Here is a 23661-nt window from a genome sequence, read left to right as displayed (position 1 = left end):
AATAAATGATATACTGGTTGAAAAAGAAAAAATAAAACTTTCCTTTTTTTGTAGAATACATGATTATCTAGAAAATCCCAGTAAATCTATTTAAAAATTTCTAGGAGTTGGGCTGATTCATAGGGGCATATGTACCCCAATGTTTATAGCAGCACTATCAACAATAGTCAAATTATGGAAAGAGCCCAACTGTCTATCAACTCATGAGTGGATAAAGAAGATGTGATCTATATATATACAATAGAATACTACTCAGCAATGAAAAAGAATGAAATCTTGCCATTTCCAGCCACGTGAATGGAATTGGAAGGTATTATGCTAAGTGAAATAAGTCAGTCAGAGAAAGTCACCTGTTTTCATTCATATGTAAACTTTGAGAAACTTAACAGAAGACAATGAGGGAAGGGAAGGGGAAAAAGTTTTAAACAGAGAGAGAGGCAAACCATAAGAGACTCATAAATACAGAGAACAAATTGAGGGTTGATGGGGGGGGCTTGGGGAGGGGAAAATGGGTGGTGGGCATTGAGGAGGGCAGTTGTTGGGATGAGTACTGGGTGTTGTATGCAAGCAATGAATCATGCGAATCTACTCCTAAACCAAAAGCACATGCGAATCATGCGAATCTACTCCTGAAACCAAAAGCACACTATATACAGTGTATATTAGCTAACTTGACAAATTATGTTAAAAAAGAAATAAATAGGGGTGCCTGGGGGTTTACTCAGTTAAGCATTGACTTCGGCTCAAGTCATTATCTCAAGGTTCATGAGTTTGACCCCCATGTCAGGCACTGTGCTGACAGCTCAGAGCCTGGAGCCTGCTTTGGATTCTGTGTCTCCCTCTCTCTGCCCATCTCCAACTTGCACACCTGCACACACACACTCTCTCAAAAATAAATGAACATAAAAAAATTGTTTTTTTTTAATAGTTTTATTTATTTTTGATACAGAGAGAGACAGAGCATGAGAGGGGGAGGGGCAGAGAGAGAGGGAGACACAGAACCGGAAGCAGGCTCCACTCTGAGCTAGCTGTCAGCACAGAGCCTGACGTGGGGCTCGAACCCACGAACATGAGATCTGACCTGAGCCGAAGTCGGAGGCTTTAACCGACTGAGCCACCCAGGCGCCCCCCAAAAAATTGTTTTTAAATAAAAAATAAAAAATAAATAAATCCTCCTAGGATTTAATAAGTGAGTTTGGTAAGATCACAGGATAGGAGATCAATGGTATTTCTCTATGTTAGCAACCAACATGCAAAAACCAAAATTAAAAACACAATACCATTTAAAATTTACAATCATTCCAAAAAAGTGAAATATCAAGACACAAATAAAAAAAAAGTATGTGGTGTGTATACTGAAAATTATGTAACGATAATGAAAGAAATAAAAGAAGACCTAAATGAATAGAGACACATACCATGGCCATGGATTAGAAGACTCAATATAGTAGAGATGCTGATTTCCCAAAAAAATCTGTCTAAGTCTAGACATATAATGTAATTCCTATTAAAATCCTGGCAAAAATTTGTTGTATATATACACAAGCTTATTCCAAAATTTGTACAGAAAGGCAAAGAAACTGGAATAGCTAAAGCAATTTTGAAAAAGGATAAAATGAGAGAAATCACACTACTGGTAGGACTTAGTATACAGCTACAGCATTCATAACAGTGAACTGGCAGAGAGGGACAGACACAGAGATCAATGAAACAAAGAATCCAGGATTAGATAAAAACAAATACACCAAAGTTATTTTTTTTTAATTTTGATCAGATTTTTGACAAAGAGGCAAAAGCAATTCTGTGGAGAAAGGACAGTTTTTAAAAAAATGTTTATTTAATTTGAGAGAGAGAGAGAGGGAGAGAGACTGTGTGTGTGTGTGTGTGTGTGTGTGTGTGCGTGTGTACGAGTGGTGAAGGGGCAGAGAGAGAAAGAGGGAGACAGAGAATCCCAAGCAGGTTCTGAGCTGTCAGTGTTGTGCCCGATGAGGGGTTCAATCTCATGGATCATGAGATTATGACCTAAGCTGAGATCAAGAGTCAGACACTTAACCGATTAAGCCACCCAGGTGCCCCAGGAAAGTTTAAAACAAATCGTACTTGACATCTATAGGCAAAATGAGCCTTCATCTAAACATTATATTTCACACAGAAATTGATTCAAAATGATCTACAGATTCAGGGGCACCTGGGTGGCTCAGTCCATTAAGCATCTGACTTCGGCTCAGATTATGATCTCACGGTTCATGGGTTCAAGCCCTGCATCTGGCTCTGTGCTGACAGCTCAGAGCCTAGAACCTGCTTTGGATTACCTGTCTCCCTGTTTCTCTGCCCCTCTCCCACTCACACTCTGTCTCTGTCTCTCTTAAAAATAACTAAACATTAAAAAAAATTCAAAATCATTTATGGATTCAAAAGTAAAACAAAACTATAAAACTTTTAGAAGAAAACCTGGGGAAATCTTTGGAATCTAGGACTATCTGGAATCTAGAACTCTTTACCTGAGTTCTTAGATGGGACAACAAAAATACACAATTGAGAAATCAGACTTCATCAAAATAAAAACTTTTGCCTGCAAGAAACCTGTTAGGAAGATGAAAAGAGAGAGTTATGACCTGGAAGAAAATATTTGTAAACCATAATACTGGACAAAGCTTTATATCTAGAATATACACAAGAACTCTTAAAACTCCAAAGTAAAAGAAACAATTCAGTTAGAAAATGGGAAAAAAGACAGCAAGAAACCTCTCAGTGAAGAAGGGATATTATGATAAGCACACAGAAAGATATTTATCATCATTAGCAATTAGGGAAATATAAATTAAAACCATGATGGCATGTCACTACACACCTAAGAAAGAAACAATATCAAATGCTAGAGAGAATGCAGAGAAGCAGATCTCATACACATTGCTAGTAAGAGGTAAAGTGGTATAGACACTATGGAAAATAGTTGGGCAGCTCCTTACCAAACTTAACTGGAACCTTCTATCAGACCCAGCAATCTCATGTGTAGGCATTTACAAATCTACAGAAATGAAAACTTAACACCTATAAAAAAACCCTGTACATAAACGTTCATAGTAACTTTATTTATAGCAGCAAAAACCTGAAAACAATTCAAATGTCCTTCAGTGCATGAATGGCTGAGCAAACTGTGGTTTATCTATACAATGGAATTCTATTCATCAATAAAAAGGAATTATTGATACATGCAAAAACCTGAATAAATCTCAAGGGCATGACATTTAGCAAAAAAAGGTCAATCTCAGAAAGTTTCCCACTGTTTGACTCTATTTATAGAACATTTTTTTAAAAAATTATTTAAATTCTAGTTAGTTAATATACTGTGCGATACTGGTTTCAGGAGTATTCAGTGGTTCATCACTTACATCCACATCGCAAGTGCCCTCCTTAATACCCATCTCCCGTCTAGCCCACCCCCCACCCATCTTCCTCCATCAACCGTTTGTTCTCTATCATTAAGAGTCTCTTATGGTTTGTTTCCCTCTCTTTTTTTCTTTTATCTCTTCTTCCTATATGTTCATCTGTTTTGTTCTTAAATCCCACATGGTGAAATAATATGATATTTGTCTTTCTCTTATTTAGCTTAGCATTATATACTCTAGTTTCATCCACACCATTGCAAATGGCAAGATCACATTGTTTTTGATGGCTGAATAATATGCCATTGATTGGTCGATGGATATTTGGGCTCCTCCTCATAGTCTGGCTATTGTTGATAAGGCTGCTATAAACATCAGGGTGCATGTGTCCCTTCAAGTCTATAATTTTGTATCCTTTGGGTAAACAGTAGTGCAATTGCTGGATTATAAGGTAGTTCTATTTTTAACTTTTTGAGGAGCCTCCATACTGTTGTCAAGAGAGGCTGCACCAGTTTGCATTTCCACCTACAATGCAAAAGAGTTCTCTTTTCTCCACATCCTCCTCTACACCTACTATTTCTTGTGTTGTTGACTTTAGCCATTCTGACAGGTGTAAGATGATATCTCATTACAGTTTCTATTTGTGTTTCCATGATGATGACTAATGTTGAGCATCTTTTCATGATTGTTGGCTATCTGGATGTCTTCCTTGGAAAAATGTCTGTTCATGTCTTCTGTCCATTTTTTAAACTGGACTATTTGTGTTTTGGGTGTTGAGTTATACAAGTTCTTTATATATTTTGGATAGTAACCCTTTATCACAAATGTCATTTGGGAATATCTTTTCTCATTCTGAAGGTTGCCTTTTAGTTTTATTGACTGTTTCCTTCGCTGTGCAGGTTTTTTATCTTGATCAAGTCCCAATAGTTTGGGGCGCCTGGGTGGCTCAGTTGGTTAAGCCTCAGACTTCAGCTCAGGTCAGATCTCACGTCCGTGGGTTCGAGCCCTGCATCAGGCTCTGTGCTGACAGCTAGCTCAGAGCCTGGAGCCTGCTTCCGGTTCTGTCTCCTTCTCTCTCTGACCCTCCCCCTCTCATGCTCTGTCTCTCTCTGTATCAAAAATAAATAAAACATGAAAAAAATTTTTTAAAAATCCCAATAGTTCATTTTTGCTTTTGTTTCCTTTGTCTCTGGTGACCTGTCTAGGAGGACACTGCTATGGCTGAGGTCAAACAGATTGTTGCTTATGTTCTGATGTTCTCCTGTCACACATTTAGGTCTTTAATCAATTTTGCATTTATTTTTGTGTATGGTGTAAGAAAGTGGTCCAGTTTCATTGTTCTCTGTGTTGCTATCCAGTTTTCCCACTATTTGTTGAAGAGACTGTTTTATTTTTATGCCAGTACATAAAACTGTCTTGATGACTACACTTTTGTAATGTAGCCTGAAATCCAGCATCATGATGCCTCCAGTTTTGATGTTATTTTTCAGAATTGCTTTGGCTATTTGGGATCTTTTGAGGTTCCACACAAATTTTAGGGTTGTTTGTCCTAGCTCTATGAAAAATGCTGGTGTTACTTTGGTAGAGATTACATTAATATAGATTGCTTTGGGCAGTACAGACATTTTAACAATGTTTATTTTTCTAATCCATGAGCATGGGCTCCTTTTCCATTTCTTTGTGTTCTCTTTCATTTCTTTCATAAGTGTTAAAAAGTTTTCAGAGTACGGATATTTTACCTCTTTGATTATGTTTATTCCTAGGTACCAAGGTTTATGGTGCAATTGTAAATGGGACTGAATTTTTTATTTTCCTGCTCTTTCATTGTTGGTGTATAGAAATACAAGACTTCTGTATATTGATTTTATATTCTATAACTTGCTGAATTCTTGCATTAGTTCTACCAGTGTTTTGTAGAGTGTTTTGGGTTTTCTACACAGCGTTTCATGTCATCTGCAAAGAGTCAAAGTTTGACTTCTTCCTTGCTGATTTGGATGCCTTTTACTTCTTTTTGTTGTCTGACTGTGGAGACTAAGACTTCTATTACCATGTTAAATAGTAATGGTGAAAGTGGACATCCTTGTCCTGTTCCTGACTACAGGGGAAAGGCTCTCAGTTTTTTGTCAATAAAGATGATGTAGTTGTGGGTCTTTTGTATATGGCCTTTATGATATTGAGGTATGTTTCATCTACCCTTAATTTGTTGAGGGTTTTAAAAAAAATCAACAATAGAGGCTATATTATGTCAAATGCTTTTTCTGCATCTATTGACAGGATCATTTATTAATGTGGTATACATATTGATTGATTTTTGAATAGTGAACCAGCCCTGCAGTCCAGGAATAAATCCTGTTTGATCATGGTGAATAATTCTTTTAATGTACTGTTAAATTCAATTTACTGGTATCTTGTGAAGTTTTGCATCCATGTTCATCAGGAATATTGACCTTTATTCTCCTTTTTAGTGGGGTCTTTGTCTAGTTTTGGAATCAAGGTATTGCGGGCCTCATAGAGTGAGTTTGGAAGTTTTCCTTCCATTTCTATTTTTTCAAACAGTTTGAGAAGAATAGGTCTTAATTCTTCTTTAAATGCCTGGTAAATTCCCCTGGGAAGCCTTTTGACCCTGGACTTTAGTTTGTTGGGAGATTTTCTATTACTGATTCAATTTCTTTGTTGATTATGTTCTATTCAAATTTTCTATTTCTTTGTTTGTTTTGGTACTTTCTATGTTTCTAGGAATTTATTCCCTCCAGATTGTCAGTATGTTGGCATATAATTCTTTATAATATTCTCTTATAATTATTTGTATTTCTGTGGTGTTCATTGTAATTTTTCCTCTTTTGTTCATGATTTTATTTGGGTCCTTTCTCTTTTCTTTTTGATTAGTTTGGATAGAGATTTATCACTTTTATTAGTTCTTTCAAAGTACCAGCTCTTAGTTTTGTTGATCTGTTCTACTGTTTTGTTGGTTTGTTTGTTTCTATATTATTTATTTCTGTCTAATCTCTATTATGTCCATTCTTATACTGCCTTTCAGCTTTATTTATTGTTCCTTTTCTAGCTCCTTTAGGTGTAAGGTTTGGTTGCATATTTGAGAATTTTCTTGCTTCTTGAGGTAGGCCTGTATTGCAATATCCTTCCCTCTTAGGACTGCCTTTGCTGTATCCCAGGTTTAGGGCTATTGTGTTTTTATTTTAATTTGCTTCCATGTATTTTTTAATTTCCTCTTTAATTTTTGGTTAATCCATTCATTTTTTAGTAGGGTGTTCTGTTATCTCCATGTATTTGGGGTCTTTCCAAATATTTTCTTGTGCTTGATTTCAAGTTTCATAGTATTATGGTATGAAAATATATGTGGTATGATTCAATCTTTTTGTACCTATTGAGGGCTGATTTGTGATGCAGTATGTCATCTATTCTGGAGAATGCTCCATGTGCACTTGAAAAGAATGTATATTCTGCTGCTTTAGGATGAAATATTCTGAACATATGTTAAGTCCATTCAGTCCAGTGTGTCATTTATAGCTATTGTTTCCTTACGAATTTTCTCTTAAATGATCTGTCCATTGCTGTAAGCAGGGTATTAAAGTTCCCTACTATTACTGTATTATTATCAATGAGATAGTTTGTATTTGTTATTAATTGATTTATATATATATGTGCTTCCAAGTTGGGGGTATATATATTTACAACTGTTAGATCTTCTTGATGGATAGACCCCTTAGTTATGATAAAAAGCCCTCTTGTTACAGACTTTGTTTTAAAATTTAGTTTGTAGAAGTATGTAGACAAACTAAAGTATAAGTATGGCTACTCTGGCTACATCTGATAGATGGATCTCATCCCCTACTTTCCATCTGTAGGTGTCTTTAGGTTTAAAATGAGTCTCTTGTAGGCAGGATGTAGATGGATCTATTTTTATTACCCATTCTAATACCCTATGTATATCTTTTGATTGGAGAAATTAGTCCATTTACATTCAGAATGATTACTGAAAGATATGAGTTTAGTGCCATTGTGTTACCTGTAGAGTTAGTGCTTCTGGTGATGTTCTCTGGTCCTTTGTATTTTTTGTTGCTTTGGTTTGGTTTGTTTGTTTGTTTTTCTCCACTCAAAAGAGTCCCTCTTAATATTTCTTGCAGGGTTGGTTTAGTGGTCACAAACACCTTTAGTTTTTGTTATCTCTCCTTCTATTCTGATTGACAGCTCTGCTGGATAAAGTATTGTTGGCTGAATATTCTTCCCATTCAGCATGCTGAATATATCCTGTCATTCCTTTCTGGCCTGCCAAGTTTTTGTGGACAAATCTGCTGTGAACCTGATTTGTCTTTCCTTGTAGGTTAAGGACATTTTTCTCCTTGCTGCTTTCAGGATTCTTTCCTTATCTGTGTATTTTGTGAAATTGAGTATGATATGCTTTGGTAATAGCTGGCTTTTATTGAATTTAATGAGAGTTCTCTGTTCATCTTGGATTTTGATGTTCTGTGTCTCCCACAAATTCAGTAAGTTTTCAGTTAAATTTGCTCAAATACACCTTCAGCTCCTTTTTCTCTCTCTTCATCTTCTAAGACTTCTATTATATAAATGTTATTACATTTTAATAAGTCATTGAGTTCCATAAGTCTACCTTCATAATCCATTACCTTTTTTTCTCTTCCTCTCAACTTCATTATTTTCTGTAATTTTATCTTCTTTATCACTGATTCATTCCTCTGCTTCATCTATCCTCATTGTTATGGCATACATTTGGATTTGCATCTCTGTTATAGCATTTTTAATTTTGGCCTGACTATATGTTAGTTCTCTTATTTCTGCTGTAAGGATTCTCTAGTATCTTTTATGCTTTTTTCAAGCCTAGCTAGTATCCTTATAATTGTTGTTTTAAATTCTATTTCAGACATCCTATTATATCTGCATTGATTAAATCTCTGGCCATCATTTTTTTGGTGTTCTTTTGGGTTGGATTCCTCTGTCTTATCATTTTGGAGGTGAAAAATAAATGAAGGAAGGAAGGAAGGAAGGAAGCTAGATCCTAGATGTGTTTTGGTTTGCTTGTTAAGAGAAGCTTGATAGAAAGAAACATATAAAAAATTAAGAATAATTTTAAAAATAAAGAAATTGCTCTTTCTGTATCCAAAAACAAAACAAAACACAAACAAACCCAAAGGAAGCTAGATCCTATTTCCCTCAGAGCTGAAGCTTTGCAGCACTCTATGATTGGTAGACTTGGTACATACAGGGGGGTTATGCTGGTCTGGGAGAGGGGTCTACTGCTCTGATTCTCAGGTGGGCTTGCTCTAGTGGAGATACTGCAGGGTACAGTGGGGCAGGGCTAGGTGTAAGTTGCTTGGGTCTTCATTTGGTGGCACACTTTTTCTCTCACTGATGGTCACTGCTGGTGAGCAAGGGGTGAAAACGGCTCCACCCTGCTCTCTCCTCTCTAGAACAGGGAGCTCATGTCCACCACTCCTCAGGAAGCCCTCACAAACAATTGTTTCTCTAGTGTCCCTGGTCCTTGTCTTTCAGCTGTCTGTCTGCCAGACAGCACAGAACCCCTGTGTTTTATCTCAGACACAGCTAGGTTTCAAACCCCACACATCAGAGACTCCTGTGGCAGAGACCCATGCTGATCCTCTGGGAGAGAACAATTTCTGATTTTGTTTTTTTTTTTTTTCCAATAGAATTGCTCTCTCTTGCATGTTTACCTATCATTTCTTTACTCTATTTTCCTTGAAGCTAACTAAATAAAGCTTCTCATGGACAAAGGCTCTATTGTAGTAATCCCTTTCAGTGCCTACTGCAATACAGATGTTAAAAATAAAACATTAGTTTTGAATTGAGCAAGTTAGCTATTTCTGGCAGAATGTAGTACATTAAGAAAACTGGACTTAAGTTACACAGATTAGCTTTGTGACCTTAGCTACTTACACCTCTCTGGACTTTGAGCTCCTCATCTATGGAATGAACATAAAGAATATTATGTGAGAAGACTGTTATGAAAATTAAGTGAGTTAATGTATATAAAATACTTAGAAAAGTGCCAGACAAATCAGAAAAGCTCAGTGTTCTTTTTATAAAAGATTTTAAAAATATGACTTTTAGGTGGATCCATTCTCAGGAATCAAAATGATAACCAATAAAATGGTTAAGAGGTCATTTCATTTAATTACTAGATTTCAGTGAAAAAAGTCTGTGGGGACTTTAAATTTTTTTTAAGTTTATTTATTTTGAGAGAGAGGGAGCAACTGAGCCCAAATAGGAGAGAAGCAGAGAGAGGGGGAAAGAATCCCAACAGGCTTTGCACTGTCAGCACAGAGCCCGACATGTGGCTTGAACTCACAAACCATGAGATCATGACCTGAGCCAAAACCAAGAGTTAGACACTTAGCTGACTGAGCTGCCTGGGTGTCCTTGTTTGCGAGGATTTTAAAGAAAAAAAATGAATATACCATCTTAAAAGTACCTATAATATTAAGCCTTGTAAAAATAACTATTTTTTACTTGAATTAAGTTCCAGGACCTATGAATTTCTAATAAGAATAAAATATGTAAAATATCAATTACTATAAGGTATAGTCTAAAGATTTCAATTTTATGTACATTATTGACTCTTACCCAGCTGACTTTTAATCTTCACCCTTCCTTTTGTTTTTAATTTATTTTTGAGAGAGAGAGAGAGGGAGCAGAGGAGGTACAGACAGAGGATCCAAACTGGGCTCTGTGCTGACTGCAACAGGCCTGATATAGGACTTGAACTCACAAACCGTGAAATTATGACCTGAGCTGAAGTTGGACTGCTTAATGGACTGAGCCAGCCAGGTGCCCCTAATCTTGACTCTTCTTAAAATGACATTTTTCTTTTCTCTAACTCTTATCCACCTTTGCTTAAATGTCATCTCCCCTCAGAAGCCTTACCCCACTCCCCAGAGGGGATTTATCACATTACAACCATCTAGCTACAGCAAGACTGCTTTACTGTGCTTACTTTTATATCTCTTGCACACAGTATAAATCCTGGCACAGAGAAGGTCCTCAACAAATATTTGTTAATGAACCAACCACTGACTTACTCCCATGGCGATTTTCACTTGGTACACTGAATTGTGATTACTTTCGCATGTGTCTCCTCCGTTAGAGTGTAACCTTTTTGAGGGCAGGGCCCATGTCTCACTCATGTTTGCACCCTGAATAACTAGCACAGTGACTGGAACATCTATCAAAGATATGTACTGAGAGGGTACCATTTTCTAACAGTGGACAAACAAGGACAGTTTCTCATGGAATGAGAATTTTTTTATTGGGATTAGTACTATGAAGAAAATAAAGTGTAAGAACGTGACGAGGAATAAGGACACTGGCTGGAGAAGTGCTAGTAGTCAGGCCTTTGTGAGGAGGTAATACTTGAGCTCAGAATAAAAAGGAGCCAGTCACGTTTAGGTCAGGAGTAAAGAGTCACAAGCACAGGGAACAGCAAGTACAAAGGCTCCGAGATAGGAATCAGTTGGGTTTGTTTAAAAAAAAAAAAAAAAAGGGCAGGTGTGGCTGGCACATATAAACTAAGGGAAGAGAGGAGAAGAGGTGGAAGAGGCAGGTCAGGGCTGGAGCACGAAGGCTATATTAAGTTTAGATTCTCTTCTAGAGCACCACTGGAGGATTTTAGGCATGAAGTAACAATCTAATTTACATTTTAAAAATTCCACTGGTTGCTAAGTGGTAAAGAAAAATTGTGGAGGATCATGAACTTCCTTCCACAGGCAGACAAGTTAGGAGACTATGCAGGATGGACGCCATGGAGGCAGTGAAGATGGACTGAAATAGATGGGTGATAAATTTCAAAGACATGGCTGGCAGGGCTTGCTACTGAACACGGGAAGTAGGGTGTGGGAAAGAGGAATCAAAGATGTCTCCTGGGGATCTGACTCAAGCAAATTTACTAAAATGGGGAAAGAGGAGAAAATATCTACTATTCTGGGCTAAGAAAAGTTTCAGATGTCTATTAGATAACCAACTGGAAAAGTAGCACACAGCAGGTACTTGCTGCATACTTTTAAAAATTCCACTTTGAGGATAGATTCATCTCCAAATCAAACATATTATAAAGCATTCCAAATTTGGCTAACTCTATTTGCTGCTTCCCAGATCACAAAAGTAAACAGAAAAGAATAAGTGATTGAAATGACCAGAGATCTCAGTTCATTTGATGAAAAGTTATTTTTGCTACTACTATGCTCCTTGACCCAGATTTTTAATAATAAAGATGCCACGTAACTTCCTGCCTCAGTTTCCCCAGACATTAAATGAGAATAACAGCACCACCTATCTCATAGGCATGAATGCAATCGCTTAGTACCACATCAGGCATATATATAAGTGCTTAATAAATATTACCTATTGTATTCCAGATTTAATTTCCATTTAAAAAACATTAAAATGTTCTACTATTCAGCACTCATTCTGGAAGAACAAGGGAAGTGTCTGTGTTTATATTTTATAGATGGCAAAGTGAGGTGTGGAGACTGCTGAATGGAGCGATATGGTTAAAGCAGAGCAGAAAGGCACCTGGCCGCTCAGGCAACTCCAGTGATTTAAGGTATGAGGCTGCATCCCTTCTAAGAGTGGCTTTTTCTTTCACTTTTTTTTTTTTTTTAAGAAATAAAAAAGGAATAGTGCTTTGTGACAAAAGTCATAAGAAAGTCAAGGATAAATGCAGACAGATCTCCATGTTGTAAGAAAGGCCTCTTGACCCTTAACTTTTCTCTGTAAAGTGAAGGGGATACATTAAGTGCAAACACATTCTGTGAAGCCAACTGTATGAGGACAGCTGATCGGGTAAGGCTCAAACTCAGCTAAGAATGGAAATAAGTACTTCACATCCCCCGACCCCCTTTTACTCTTATTCCTTTAGAAACATCATAATAGTTTTTTTCCTTCCACTTTTTACAAGCAAATTTATAGCACTCATAAAGTCTTAGACTAATTCAGAAGGAAACTGAGAGGATATCTAGTATACCCTTTCATTTTAAGGTAAAGAATGAGGCCCAGGAGGGAACTGACAAAAATGAAATGAAAGCCAAAGTGGCCTGGGAACAACTGTCCTAATGCCCCACGGGTTACTATTCCCACTACAAGGGTATCAAATGCCAGGCCAGGCAGTCACCAGAGCTCCTCTGTGTCCATGACAGCCATCATCCATCACGGGACTCCTTCCTTCTGAGCCTTAACCCTTTGGAGTCCTAAACTGCACTCAAGCTAGCTTTGCCAGTGATGGTGGCCACGCCTCTAGTGATTTCATAAATATAAACACCAGATTTCCTGCTTAAAATCTTAAGACCTTTTCTCCCTTCCATTCTGCCTTTTGATTTTAGAAATAAACTTTTCTGGGTCATTTCTTAGGGAAATATCTAAATTCTACACACTGAAAATGTGGCTGGAGACTATGAAATAAACTTTTGTCTAAATTTTTTTTAAACTTTTGTCTAAAATTTAAAAATAAATATAAGCAAAGTTAATCTATGGTGACAGAAATCAGGAAGTGGTTGCTGGGAGCCAGGGGTTGACTGGGAAGAAGTGGGAAAAAATTTTCTGGGGTGAGAGAGATGTTCTATCTCTTGAAAGGGACACAGTCAGCCTATAAACTTAAGATCTGTGCATCTCACTGTTTGTAAACTGTATCTTTTAAAAACAATCTAAACAACTCATGTAGAAAATTCAGATTTTAAAATTCTCATCCAAAGAAGGGACTTAACTGCAATCCAGCTGATGAAAGGCAATGGCCAAACTCAGGGATCGTTCAAAGTCAAGCTAGACACACTTCTGTTCCAACTACTCATGAGAATAACCACTGGACCAGAACTTGTGTACGGGGAGGGCAAGTGAAGAGTTCCCTTTCAGGCTGTGCTGATGAGTGGATTCTGTCTTAAAATGGGAATGAAAGTTTTATATGAAAACTGCGTATAGTCCTGTGATAACATATCCACCATTCTCCTGTGGTCTAGTAAAATGCATTTAGAATTTAATAACAGAACTTCATCCTAAAGACCACAGAGAACTCAAGATGATAAAGAAAGTAAGCTTGAACACAACATAGTAATTAACTTTCTGGATTTCTATTTTCTACATTATTCTCCTATAAAATCTCGGGTGTGTGTAACAGTCTGTGCACTGCATTCCATATCTGGTAACACAGTCTTGACAGAAAACAAGAAGAGTACTGAAAAGGAATAAAAAATTGGCTCTCCTCTGGCTGATAAGCACATGATGTTGGCTCAGGAACCATAAGGTGAGTAGGAAGACAAACTGGTTACAGATACTGTTCTGTTAGGGCTATCGCATGAGGAGGGGGGGAAGAGGGCAAATTTAGAGTTCAAGTTACAGCTAGAAAGGGAAGACAAATTTCTCACCTCTTTCAGCAAAGTGCACTACATATAAATTTTAGCATATGATTGTAAGAGGTCCAGTATAGAATCTGGCATACTGATAAAGGGTAGCTGTGTAAGAAAACAGCTAATGAAGGGCCCACAGGAGTGACTTTCCCTCCCCTTAGTGATGGTCATACATACCAAATCTGGCTTCACTCGGTGAGTCAGGGGAAAGGAGAGCCACATGGAGTACAAAGTGGTGAGCACCGTGGACGGCCAGGACTGCTGAACCTCACGGCTTCTGGGGATGCGGTGAATATAGTATTCGGGAGACTAGACGGAAAGAGCAAAGTTCCAAGTCAACTGGGCCTTGATAACCAAGGTAAACACAGTAACAGTTAACACTTGTAAAAACAGGACATGCTTTATATAAAATTTTCATTCTAACTACTTTTAAATTAAGTCACAAAGCCCTTTCCATGCTTTATATGATGCACATCATTGGGTTATGATAGAAAAGTTCCTAAGTATGATTTAAAATGTTAAAGTTAGTTTTGACACTAAGTTGGGATAAATTCCACAAAATATGTTTTAGACAAAGAGATTAACATGCTGATACACAAATTATTCTTACAAACCAATATCTAATATCTAATCTAATATCAAGATGGGCAAAGGAAATGGGCAGATAATCCCAAACAGAAGAAACTCAAACAGCCATAAACACAAAAAGACAGTTAATAATTAAACATAAAAGAATGCAATAAATCATTTTTTACTTTCCCAATTGTCAAAGACAATTGCCCAGTGTTTTTGAGGGTGCTGGGTGAAACACATTTACATTCCCTGGTACAACTTTTGCTTACAACTTTTTGAGAGGGCAATTTGAAGATATCTATCAGAATTTTAATGTGTTGATTTATTTTTGATCCATATTTCTGTTCCCAGAAATATATCCCATAGATATACCTACATGCTTATTCACTGTATCATGAACTATGTTTGTGAAAATTAGAAACAGCCCAAATATCCTTCTCTTTAGGAAATCGAGAAATCCACACAACAAAATATATGAAGATAACTTAACAAATGCCATATTTATATGAGCTTACATGGAAGATGTACCAAGGTAAATTGTTAAAAAGAATATACAAGTGGCAGGCCAGTATGTTTAATATGTGTACTAACAAATCACAACACATGTGTGTTGGTATACACAGATGTACACAGATGAGTATCTGCTTGGAGAAAATCTGGAACTATTCACCATAAACTGCGAAGAGGGTGATACTATGGGATATTTTTATTTTCCAAGTCACATATGTGCACATTTAATATTTGCAACAACCATGTATTGTTACTTTCATAACAAGAGAAATCAATATTTCTTCCTTGAATCAAAGTTTTTGGCATACTTGTTATCTTTTGCTATGAAACAGAATACCCCCAATGCAGGAGCTTAAAACAACAAATATTTTTTGTTTCCCAACTTTTTGGGGGCCAGGAATCCAGAAGCGGCTTAGCAGGGTTAGTAGGGCTTAGAATCTCTCATGAAACTGAAGTCAAACTGTGGGCTGGGGCTGCAGTCATCTGAAGGCTTGACTGGGGCTGAGGGAACACTTCTAAGGTGACTCACTCACATGGCCGGCAACTTAGTGCCGGTTTTGAGCAGAAGATCTTACTTCTCCGCTACATGGACTTTCCACGGGGCTACTTGGGTATTCTCATTACATAGCAGCTGGCTTCCCAAAAGCACGTGATACAAGAGAGGGAAAGGCAGAAACCACAATGTCTTTTATGACCTAACCTCAGAAGTCACTTTTTGTCATTTGCACTAAGTCCTACTGGTTGGTTACAAGGGTCAACCCTATTTCTGATGAAAAAGACTGCACAAGGGCTTGAATCGCTGGGGGCTTCTTGGAGCCTGGATACCACACAGGTTAAATCAGACAGTAAAAATCTAGGTATTTAATACATTCTTTTCCCCATCCCCGTATCAGCTTTGAGGTACAATATACTCATTGAGAAAAGAATAGAAAAGGCTTTTTCTAAACTAGTGGAAGACATACAATTACTGGTCCTAAGACTGTATGTTTAGAAAAAGGTATGAAATTGTGTCTGGAGGCTTCTGCCGTGCTTCAGGAAGGCACGAGTGTAGCTCCTATATACCTGCACAAAATGAAAATGTACTGCACACGAAACCACTTGGTTTCACATGTGACTGTAAAGACTATTTCCTCCTCTTTCCATGTTACACCAGTGGAGAAGGAGAGATCTGGGTTCAATATATTATTCACTATTTTTATTTATTCATCATTTATTAAATCAACATTGTTTTTCCTTCTAAAGGATTAAAGTGCTAAATGTTGAACTAGAAAATAATACTGAATACTTCCCAAACTACAGACCAAACAAGGAGCAGTAAATAACCGAGTGGGGACAAACTTGTGAGATACTTTCTTTGACGTCTGGGCTTGCCTGATTGGTGATTACTAATTGGAAAACACATTACTGGCAAAATAATACTATGAGCCAAAATCCCTTATCAGAAAGCTTTTGGGTCAGAAGTATTTTTAACAGGTAATATGGAGCATCCTTGGAAGTTTGGGGAAGTAAACAAACATATTAGTATTTCAGCAGCAAAACATGAATATTCACACTAAGTAGGATAAATAAAGGCTATATAAGCCTCAGGCCAATTCAAATCAGGTTTTGCTGCCAAAGGTGTGACAAACTTCAAATTTTCCCCCTTAGTTTTCAGAACTTTTTGGGAATTCAGTTATGGGATTGTGGAACTTGTACTGCAAAATACATTTGAATCCAATAAGATGCCATTGTTATTATGGCAAAAATAATCCAGTAGGGTCTTATTCTAAAGGTTTTTTGGATGCTACTTTCCCATTTTGAGGTCTGGTCTCAGTATCTGTAAAAATTTCTTCAAATATGCATGGGTGTTTTATCATATCCCTTGGATCTCTTAAAGCTGCGAGCATATAACTTTGTAAAGAAGCAAGGCACAATATTTCTGGGTATTTTTACTGTCTTGAGGGGCTGGAAGCGTGCGACTCTGGCTCTAGAAGCTCAACTCCTCAGATACCATCCATGCTCCAGAGCGGCAAACACACAGGCCTGGTAGGGAGGAGTTTTGCAAGGGTGTCTGGGCCAGAAGACAGCGGTCTCAGACCAGGACACGGAAAGCAGCCTGAAGCAGCAGAGAAGATGGGTTTAGGAAGTCCCGTCCCATTCTCAGAGGAGGAACAGAAACTATTAGTGGGATGTTTGGGGTGAAGACTGAGGGACTTCCAAGATGGAAACTAGAAAAACAGGCCCAAGGATGAAAAACAAGGCTAGTGACCAGAGAGTGATGGCCTCTGCTTCTGGACGCGCATGCAAGAAGCCTGACCTCAGCCTCTTGAGGAGACGTGAGGCTGGGGAGTGGGGTCCCAGACCCACTTGGGGCTGGAGCTAACAGGGCCAGTGAGCACACACTCCTACAGTGGCCAATCACCCAGTCTGCAGAGGACAGGCCCAGTACAGTTATTAACAGCGCCCCTTCTGCTCTCAGAAGTGTCCCAGCTGAAATGATAAACTATATAGTAACCCACAGGGCAGGACAATGAGTAGGTTCTTCCAAGTCACGGGGGGGGGGGGGGGATTTATTCACAACAGCGGGAGGCAACGAGATGGGAGACGGCACTGCCATTAAGGATAAGAGTGTAAGTGGGAGCTGGGAAGAAAGCTGAGCTGAAAGTTCTGTCAGTGAGATAGACAGGAAATCAGGTGATGACGAACTCAAGGAAGGGCAGTGATAAGGAGCTAGACAAGGGATCAGAACCATGACCCTGACTGGCAGGGACAGGAGAGTCTGCAGGGTGCTGCTGTCCAGCCTGGAGCTCTCTCCTGGAGAGGCCCTCCAGCTCCAGATCCCATCCAAAGCTTTCCTATGTTATTTTTTCGATAACAAGTTCAGGTAACTGGAAATCCAACCAGAAAGACTTCTCTCTAAATCCAAGTCTCTCATTCCCGTAAAATAGCGGGTCAGTTCTCCTTAGAGGCACCTTCCCTGACTAACCTTTCTAAGATACGCCCACTCCCGAGTGGACACATACCCTTCCTTTTGCCACCAACGGGCTTGCTCTATGTTTTTGTTTTTGCTTTTGTTTTTTTGGGTTTTGTTGTTGTTGTTGGTTTTTTGTTTTTTGTTTTTGAGAGAGAGGGAGGGGCAGAGAGGAGAGGGAGAGAGAGAGAGAGAGAGAGAGAGAGAGAGAGAGAGAGAGAGAATCCTAAGCAGGCTCCACTTCAGCGTGGAGCCTGACACAGGGCTCCACCTCACTAACCATGAGATCATGACCTGACCTGAAATCAAGAGTCAGGGGCTTAAACAAATGAGTCACCCAGATGCCCCTATGTTTTAAAGTTACTCCACTCACTCTACTGGCATATTATATACTTACTCACTCCTGTCTTCCCAGTTAGAGTAATGTAATCACTGCAACCTCAGTGCTTGTTAAGAGTGCCTAGTTTACAGCTGATGCTCAGTATTTATTGAATGAGTGATTCAGTTATTTATTGCATGTTAATAGAAATTAATCCAATCTCTTTGTCACCTAGCTGAAGTGTATTTAGACGGAGGATATAAAAGGGCACAAAGATGGGGATTTCCAAGAGCACCTTTAGGGCCTTATTTGCAGGCGGCACTCAGTAAATGGATCGAACTGAATGGAATTCCTGGGGCTAGAAAAAAAACCGGAGCAAAGCAGGGGACTAGGAGTTTACAAAGAGCCAGAGGCAGGAGGCACCAAGTTCTAAGGGCTTGGGGAAACAGGAGAGAGAATGAGAATGAACCAAAGACTAATGCCCTCTTCCCTAACAATGTGTCCTAGGTAGAGAGCCTAGGTTGGTCTCTGTGAAACGGACCACTCACAAGGGCCTCAAGAAATGTCTTGAAGCAGACCATGAGACATGAGTGTCCCCGAGGCTTTGAGGTCGGAGCATAAAAGGGAAGGGAGCTTGCAAGGCTAGACAAGAACAGCATCCTATTCTGAATCTAAAACTGCTTAAAAAGTTCTATGCCTGCAGTTTCTGTATTGTACCTTCTACACAGGTGAGTATTCCAGTGGATGGGAACGTGGGGCCATCTTGATAAGAACTGGACTCTCAGATGAACTATGCTTGAGATGCAGAAACTGGTGCTGGGGTATTTGATGCCCTATGCTGCCTAAAGGAAATACTAAGGGCTAGACCATGGCAGAATCTTGAGGGGTGTTTTTTTTTTATTACTTTACATATAAAATAATCAAATACATACAGAAGTCAACAAGGAAAAATTATTAATAGAAGGCTTGTATTTTGGTTTTAACAGAAGTTCCTCTGAAGACAAAAGAGTGGGATGGAGCTTCAGACGGCTCCAATTCAGGCCTGGCTGTGACCTTTGGCCAGACATTCCCAGGGATTAGGGCATCTGGAGAAACCCAAATGAAGGCATCTTCACAGACATATTGTTTTTGTTAGTCTGTACCTCTGCCTTGAGGGAAATGTCCCGGGCCTTCTTTTATGTCCTACTAATGGGATGCAGGACACAAAGGAAGCCTCATCCATCATTTTACCACCCCTCCCCCTCCCCCCTAGACCCAATATGTAGTTCAGGAGAGGCCACACAACACAAGAAGGTCAGTCTTCCCTGGATCCTGGACCCAAGAAAAGTTATTCCCTTGAAAGACATTGTTGGATATTAAACTGGCTCTGAACCCATTCCACAGTGGCCATGAAACCCATACTTAAGTGTTCCCCTATTCACCAGGCTTTTCTATGATGACTCAAAAGAACTATCAATATTCACCACCAAAACATGCTATTCCGCATTCCCAAGCCAGAAATCGACAAACAAACAGCAGAATCCATCATAAATAATTTCCTGGTTATATATGAAGATCATGAAGATATATATTGGTGTTAGCAGGGACAGAGGGTGGGAGCACCTGCTCCCGAGTTTCCTTCTTCTAAAACCTCTACACACATTCCGTATCCAGCTACTTATTCCCATGTCCCTGCTATTCCTGATCCAAAGTCTCACCATCTCTCACCATGACTACAACAGCCTCTCAACTCATCTCTAACTCTCCTCTGGCTCCTCTACACTTTATTCTCTACAGAATCACCAGAGATCACAATGTATAGCCAATCTTTCCTTTCATTCCCCTGCTTAAAACCCTCCAAAGGCTTGCCAACGCACTCGGGATAAAATCCAAATTTCTGACAACTGTCTCCGACGTCCTATGTAACCTGGGCTGCCATATCTATATAATGGTTCCTTGTTCACTCACCAACCACACCAGCCTTCTTTCTGTTGTGTGAATGCATCAAACACATTCCTTCCTGGGACCTTTTCAATTCGTTCTGAGTGGTCTACCACACCCCCAGATTGGACCAATCCAGGTCTTTCTTGAACATTACCTCCTCAGAGAGGAGGCAGGCTCCCCACTCAACCCTCCCCCGATACAAGGTCACCCTCCACCACACTGTCTTATTTCACCATCTTCACAGCAATTACTCATACTTCCAATTAACTTGCTTGTGTGTTTGGTGTCTGCCTTTCTCTTCAGAACATAAGTTCCATGAGAAGAAAGGATTTCATCCTGCTCACTGCCAGAACCCCAGTGTGCAGAATGGGGTTTCACACATCATGGGTGCACACTGCTGGAACCCCACCGTGCAGAAAAGGGTTTCACATGCCATGGGTGCTCAGTCATCACCTGCTGAACAGATAAGCGACTCTCACTACAGTTTCTAGAAGTCCTATCTGTGGTCGATGCTGGAGAAGATGCTGAGTTTCTACCTTAAAGCATCTCAGGATTGCAAGAGACCTGAATTCTCCCAAGATGTCACTGCCAGCAAGTGGTAGAACAGGTCTTTCATGTGTCCTGAAATATGCGGCTGACTCACCCTTCTAAAGGCTCTTTTTTGATCTCTGCACCTCAGATCTGAGGAGCCTGCCTTCCCCAGGACATAATGAGCTGAGCCAACTTCCTATGGAGCTGTGTTCTCTGCCTTCTGGTGTTTCTATATATAGCCAGCTACCCATACTGACCCACTTTCTTTTACTTCTCTGTTCTTCAACTCACCTACCCTGTATATCTACAGCCTCCCACCCATAGAGCTTGCCTCCTTCCCTGGCTCTGTGGGGACTGAGCTCCCTGCCACCTCCAGCCACCTTCTCCTTCATACCCTGTTCTGCCCTGAAGGTTTGGCATACCAACCCCACCCTCCGCGGTTACCAATGTCTCCCTCACCGGCCTCTAAGCCTTTTTGGTAAAACACACACACACACACAATAAAAATATAAGGCCTTAGAAATCCTCAGAGTTTTTGTCGAACCTTAGCAAGCCCTGTTGTTTTGCTATTGCTCCAGCCTGGTGGCCACCTGGGTTACATAGAAAGTATATTCTACTTGAGTACTTTTCTTTCAATGTTTATTTATTTTGAGAGACAAAGAGAGAATGTGAGCAGGGGCGGCGCAGAAAGAGAGGGAGTGAGAGAATCCCACGCAGCCTCCATGCACTGTCAAGCGCAGAGCCCAACGTGGGGCTCAAACTCATGAAATGCTAGATCATGACCTGAGTCGAAATCCAGAGTCAAATGCTTAACTGACTGAGCCACCCGGGCGCCCCTTGAGTCCTTTCTTTCTGTGAAGTTCATGTGTATATCCAGCAGCGTGTGCATATCTTGCAACATGATCCAGTCTCTTTCACACAACTGGCAGTAATATAAAAGACAAAGAAGTAAGGCTCTCTCTCTCCCGTACTCTCTCTGCACCATGTCTTAGAAGGAGATGCATATTAGTTAGTGAAACATCCTTTCCATCCATCTTTCTAAGTGTCCTAATTAAAAGGGGCAGGGGCCGGGTGGATAGTACTGTGTAAACTCATGGAGCCTCCCAGTTTCCCACACATGCTGACTGACGCCTAACTAGACATAGAGTGGCAAGACAGACAAGAAAGGGAGAATGCTTACCAAAAAGAAATAATAATAAAGTAGAGAAATGGATTTTTTTCTGTCTCTAGTTTGAAATTATGTGAAACACTGAGTTAAATGCTAATAGTATATGACAACTTGTAACTTTCAAAGTATCTTCCAGAATTACATCATTGCTGAAACCCACAAACATATCTGGCTTTAGATCTGTGACAACCTAAATAGAAGTTTATAGTGATTTAGATGGAAATAATTCCACCAAGAAATCCAGATGGCATCATAAACCACAACAGAGCAGATTAAGTGGTCTATGAAGTCATTCTCTGCTGTTACCACACACTGAAATGTACAATATGTTTATTATTTAATGAATGCCACACTATTGCAGAATCTTGGAAACAGGACAAAACTAAAATGGTAAAATTTCACTCAACCAAAAATGGTTTCAGCTTTCTTTCATAACTGTTTTCTTAATAATGCAAAGTATAATGTACATAGTAAGAGAAAACTATGTTGGATGGTTCCATCATTCTGAAATCAAGATGACCATAATTTACTATACACACAAAAATGCTCTTATGTGCATGTCCTTAAAGTACATGGTAGTTGCTGAGGAAGGAGCAAAGGAGCCATGGGTTCCAGACTGGGTCTTGCTGATAACCAGGGGTCACTCTGGGTGAGTCAACTTCCCTAGACCTCAGTCTCTCACAGGAGCCTGCAAGACCAGGAAGCCTCCCCTAGCCACCATGTGTCTCAACTCGCTCTCAAGTCTAACTCCTCAAAGACAAGCAAGGCTGCTGCTCTCTGCCTGCCCCATGGCCTCCAGCCACTCCTCACTGCACCTTGAGAAGCCTTCCACACCTGGAGGTCAGGGCTGCAGGGAAATAAAAAGCCATGTGCTCTTAAACAATTATGGGACTCGGGCCACCCAATTTCTCATGTCCTTTATAATGAATATTAGTTGTCCTCTTCCCAACCTCTTATTGCCCCCTCTTTTGCCAACAATAACCAATTTTCTTTCGGGCAGCTCACTCCTCTCACATTCTCAGGTACAGGTTTGATGGGATTTCAGCCCGCCTCCTTCACCCCAAACCTCTAGTACTGAGAGAGGCCTGGAATGGCTGACGCAACATGGCCGCAATGACTGACTGAAAAATGGAGCTGACCCAGCTGACAACCATGAGACTGGAGACATTAGGACATTTGCTGGGGTTTCTGGGAAAAAGAAGTTTCCTCTCTGTCTTCAACATGTTGTGAGAGACCCTCTTTCCTGCACAGGCTGGTGCAAAGAGAGGAAGCCAGGAGGTACTACTGGGTTTTGCCACCCTGAGGGGAGGGCACAGCGGCTGGAGCCAGCACTGCGATGAGCCCGAGGGAGGGGACACTGCAGAAGACAGCAGAGACACTGACTGTCGCTGGTGAAACCACCAGGCACCTGAACCAAGTCTCACCACAAATAAGACTGAATTTTTCCCCTTTGTAAGTAAACAAACTCCCCTTAGTGTTCAAGTCAGTTTCGAGTTCAGTTTTATGTCACTTGCAACTCAAACACTCTTCGTTTTAGCTTTAACATGATATGAATGTTTAAAAAATTAAAAATAGAAGGAGTGGGCCCCTGGGTGGCTCAGTCAGTTAAGCGTTCCAACTTTGGCTCAGGTCACAATCTCACAGTTCATGAGTTCAAACCCTGCATCAGGCTCTCCAATGATAGCTCAGAGCCTGGAATCTGCTTCAGATTCTGTGTCTCCCTATTTTTCTGCCCCCCGCCCCGACTCTTGCTCTGTCTGTGTCTCTAAAAAATAAACACTAAAATAATTAATAAGTAAAATAGGACTGTAAGACTGTTTTCCTTTTTTTTAAAGAGAATGTATCAATCTCATAGATGAACACTGAATTCCAGTGTTGTGTTTTTCATTTCATTCATTGAATGCTCACGCACCAGGTGA

The 23661-nt window shown here is 39.7% G+C and overlaps 1 protein-coding gene across 1 annotated transcript in view; it reads right to left on the bottom strand.

Annotated features, from left to right (window-relative positions):
* The window catches only part of ALG14 (ALG14 UDP-N-acetylglucosaminyltransferase subunit), a 99453-nt gene that overhangs the window by 43467 nt on the left and 32325 nt on the right, over positions 1-23661 (bottom strand). The window contains exon 3 of the mRNA XM_029948367.1: positions 13946-14077. Coding sequence (XP_029804227.1) covers positions 13946-14077 — 132 coding nt within the window. The remainder of the gene's footprint in view (positions 1-13945; positions 14078-23661) is intronic.

The sequence above is a fragment of the Suricata suricatta genome, chromosome 8 (assembly GCF_006229205.1).
Source record: "Suricata suricatta isolate VVHF042 chromosome 8, meerkat_22Aug2017_6uvM2_HiC, whole genome shotgun sequence".
NCBI lineage: Eukaryota > Metazoa > Chordata > Mammalia > Carnivora > Herpestidae > Suricata > Suricata suricatta.
This window is presented reverse-complemented; position numbering and strand designations above follow the sequence as displayed.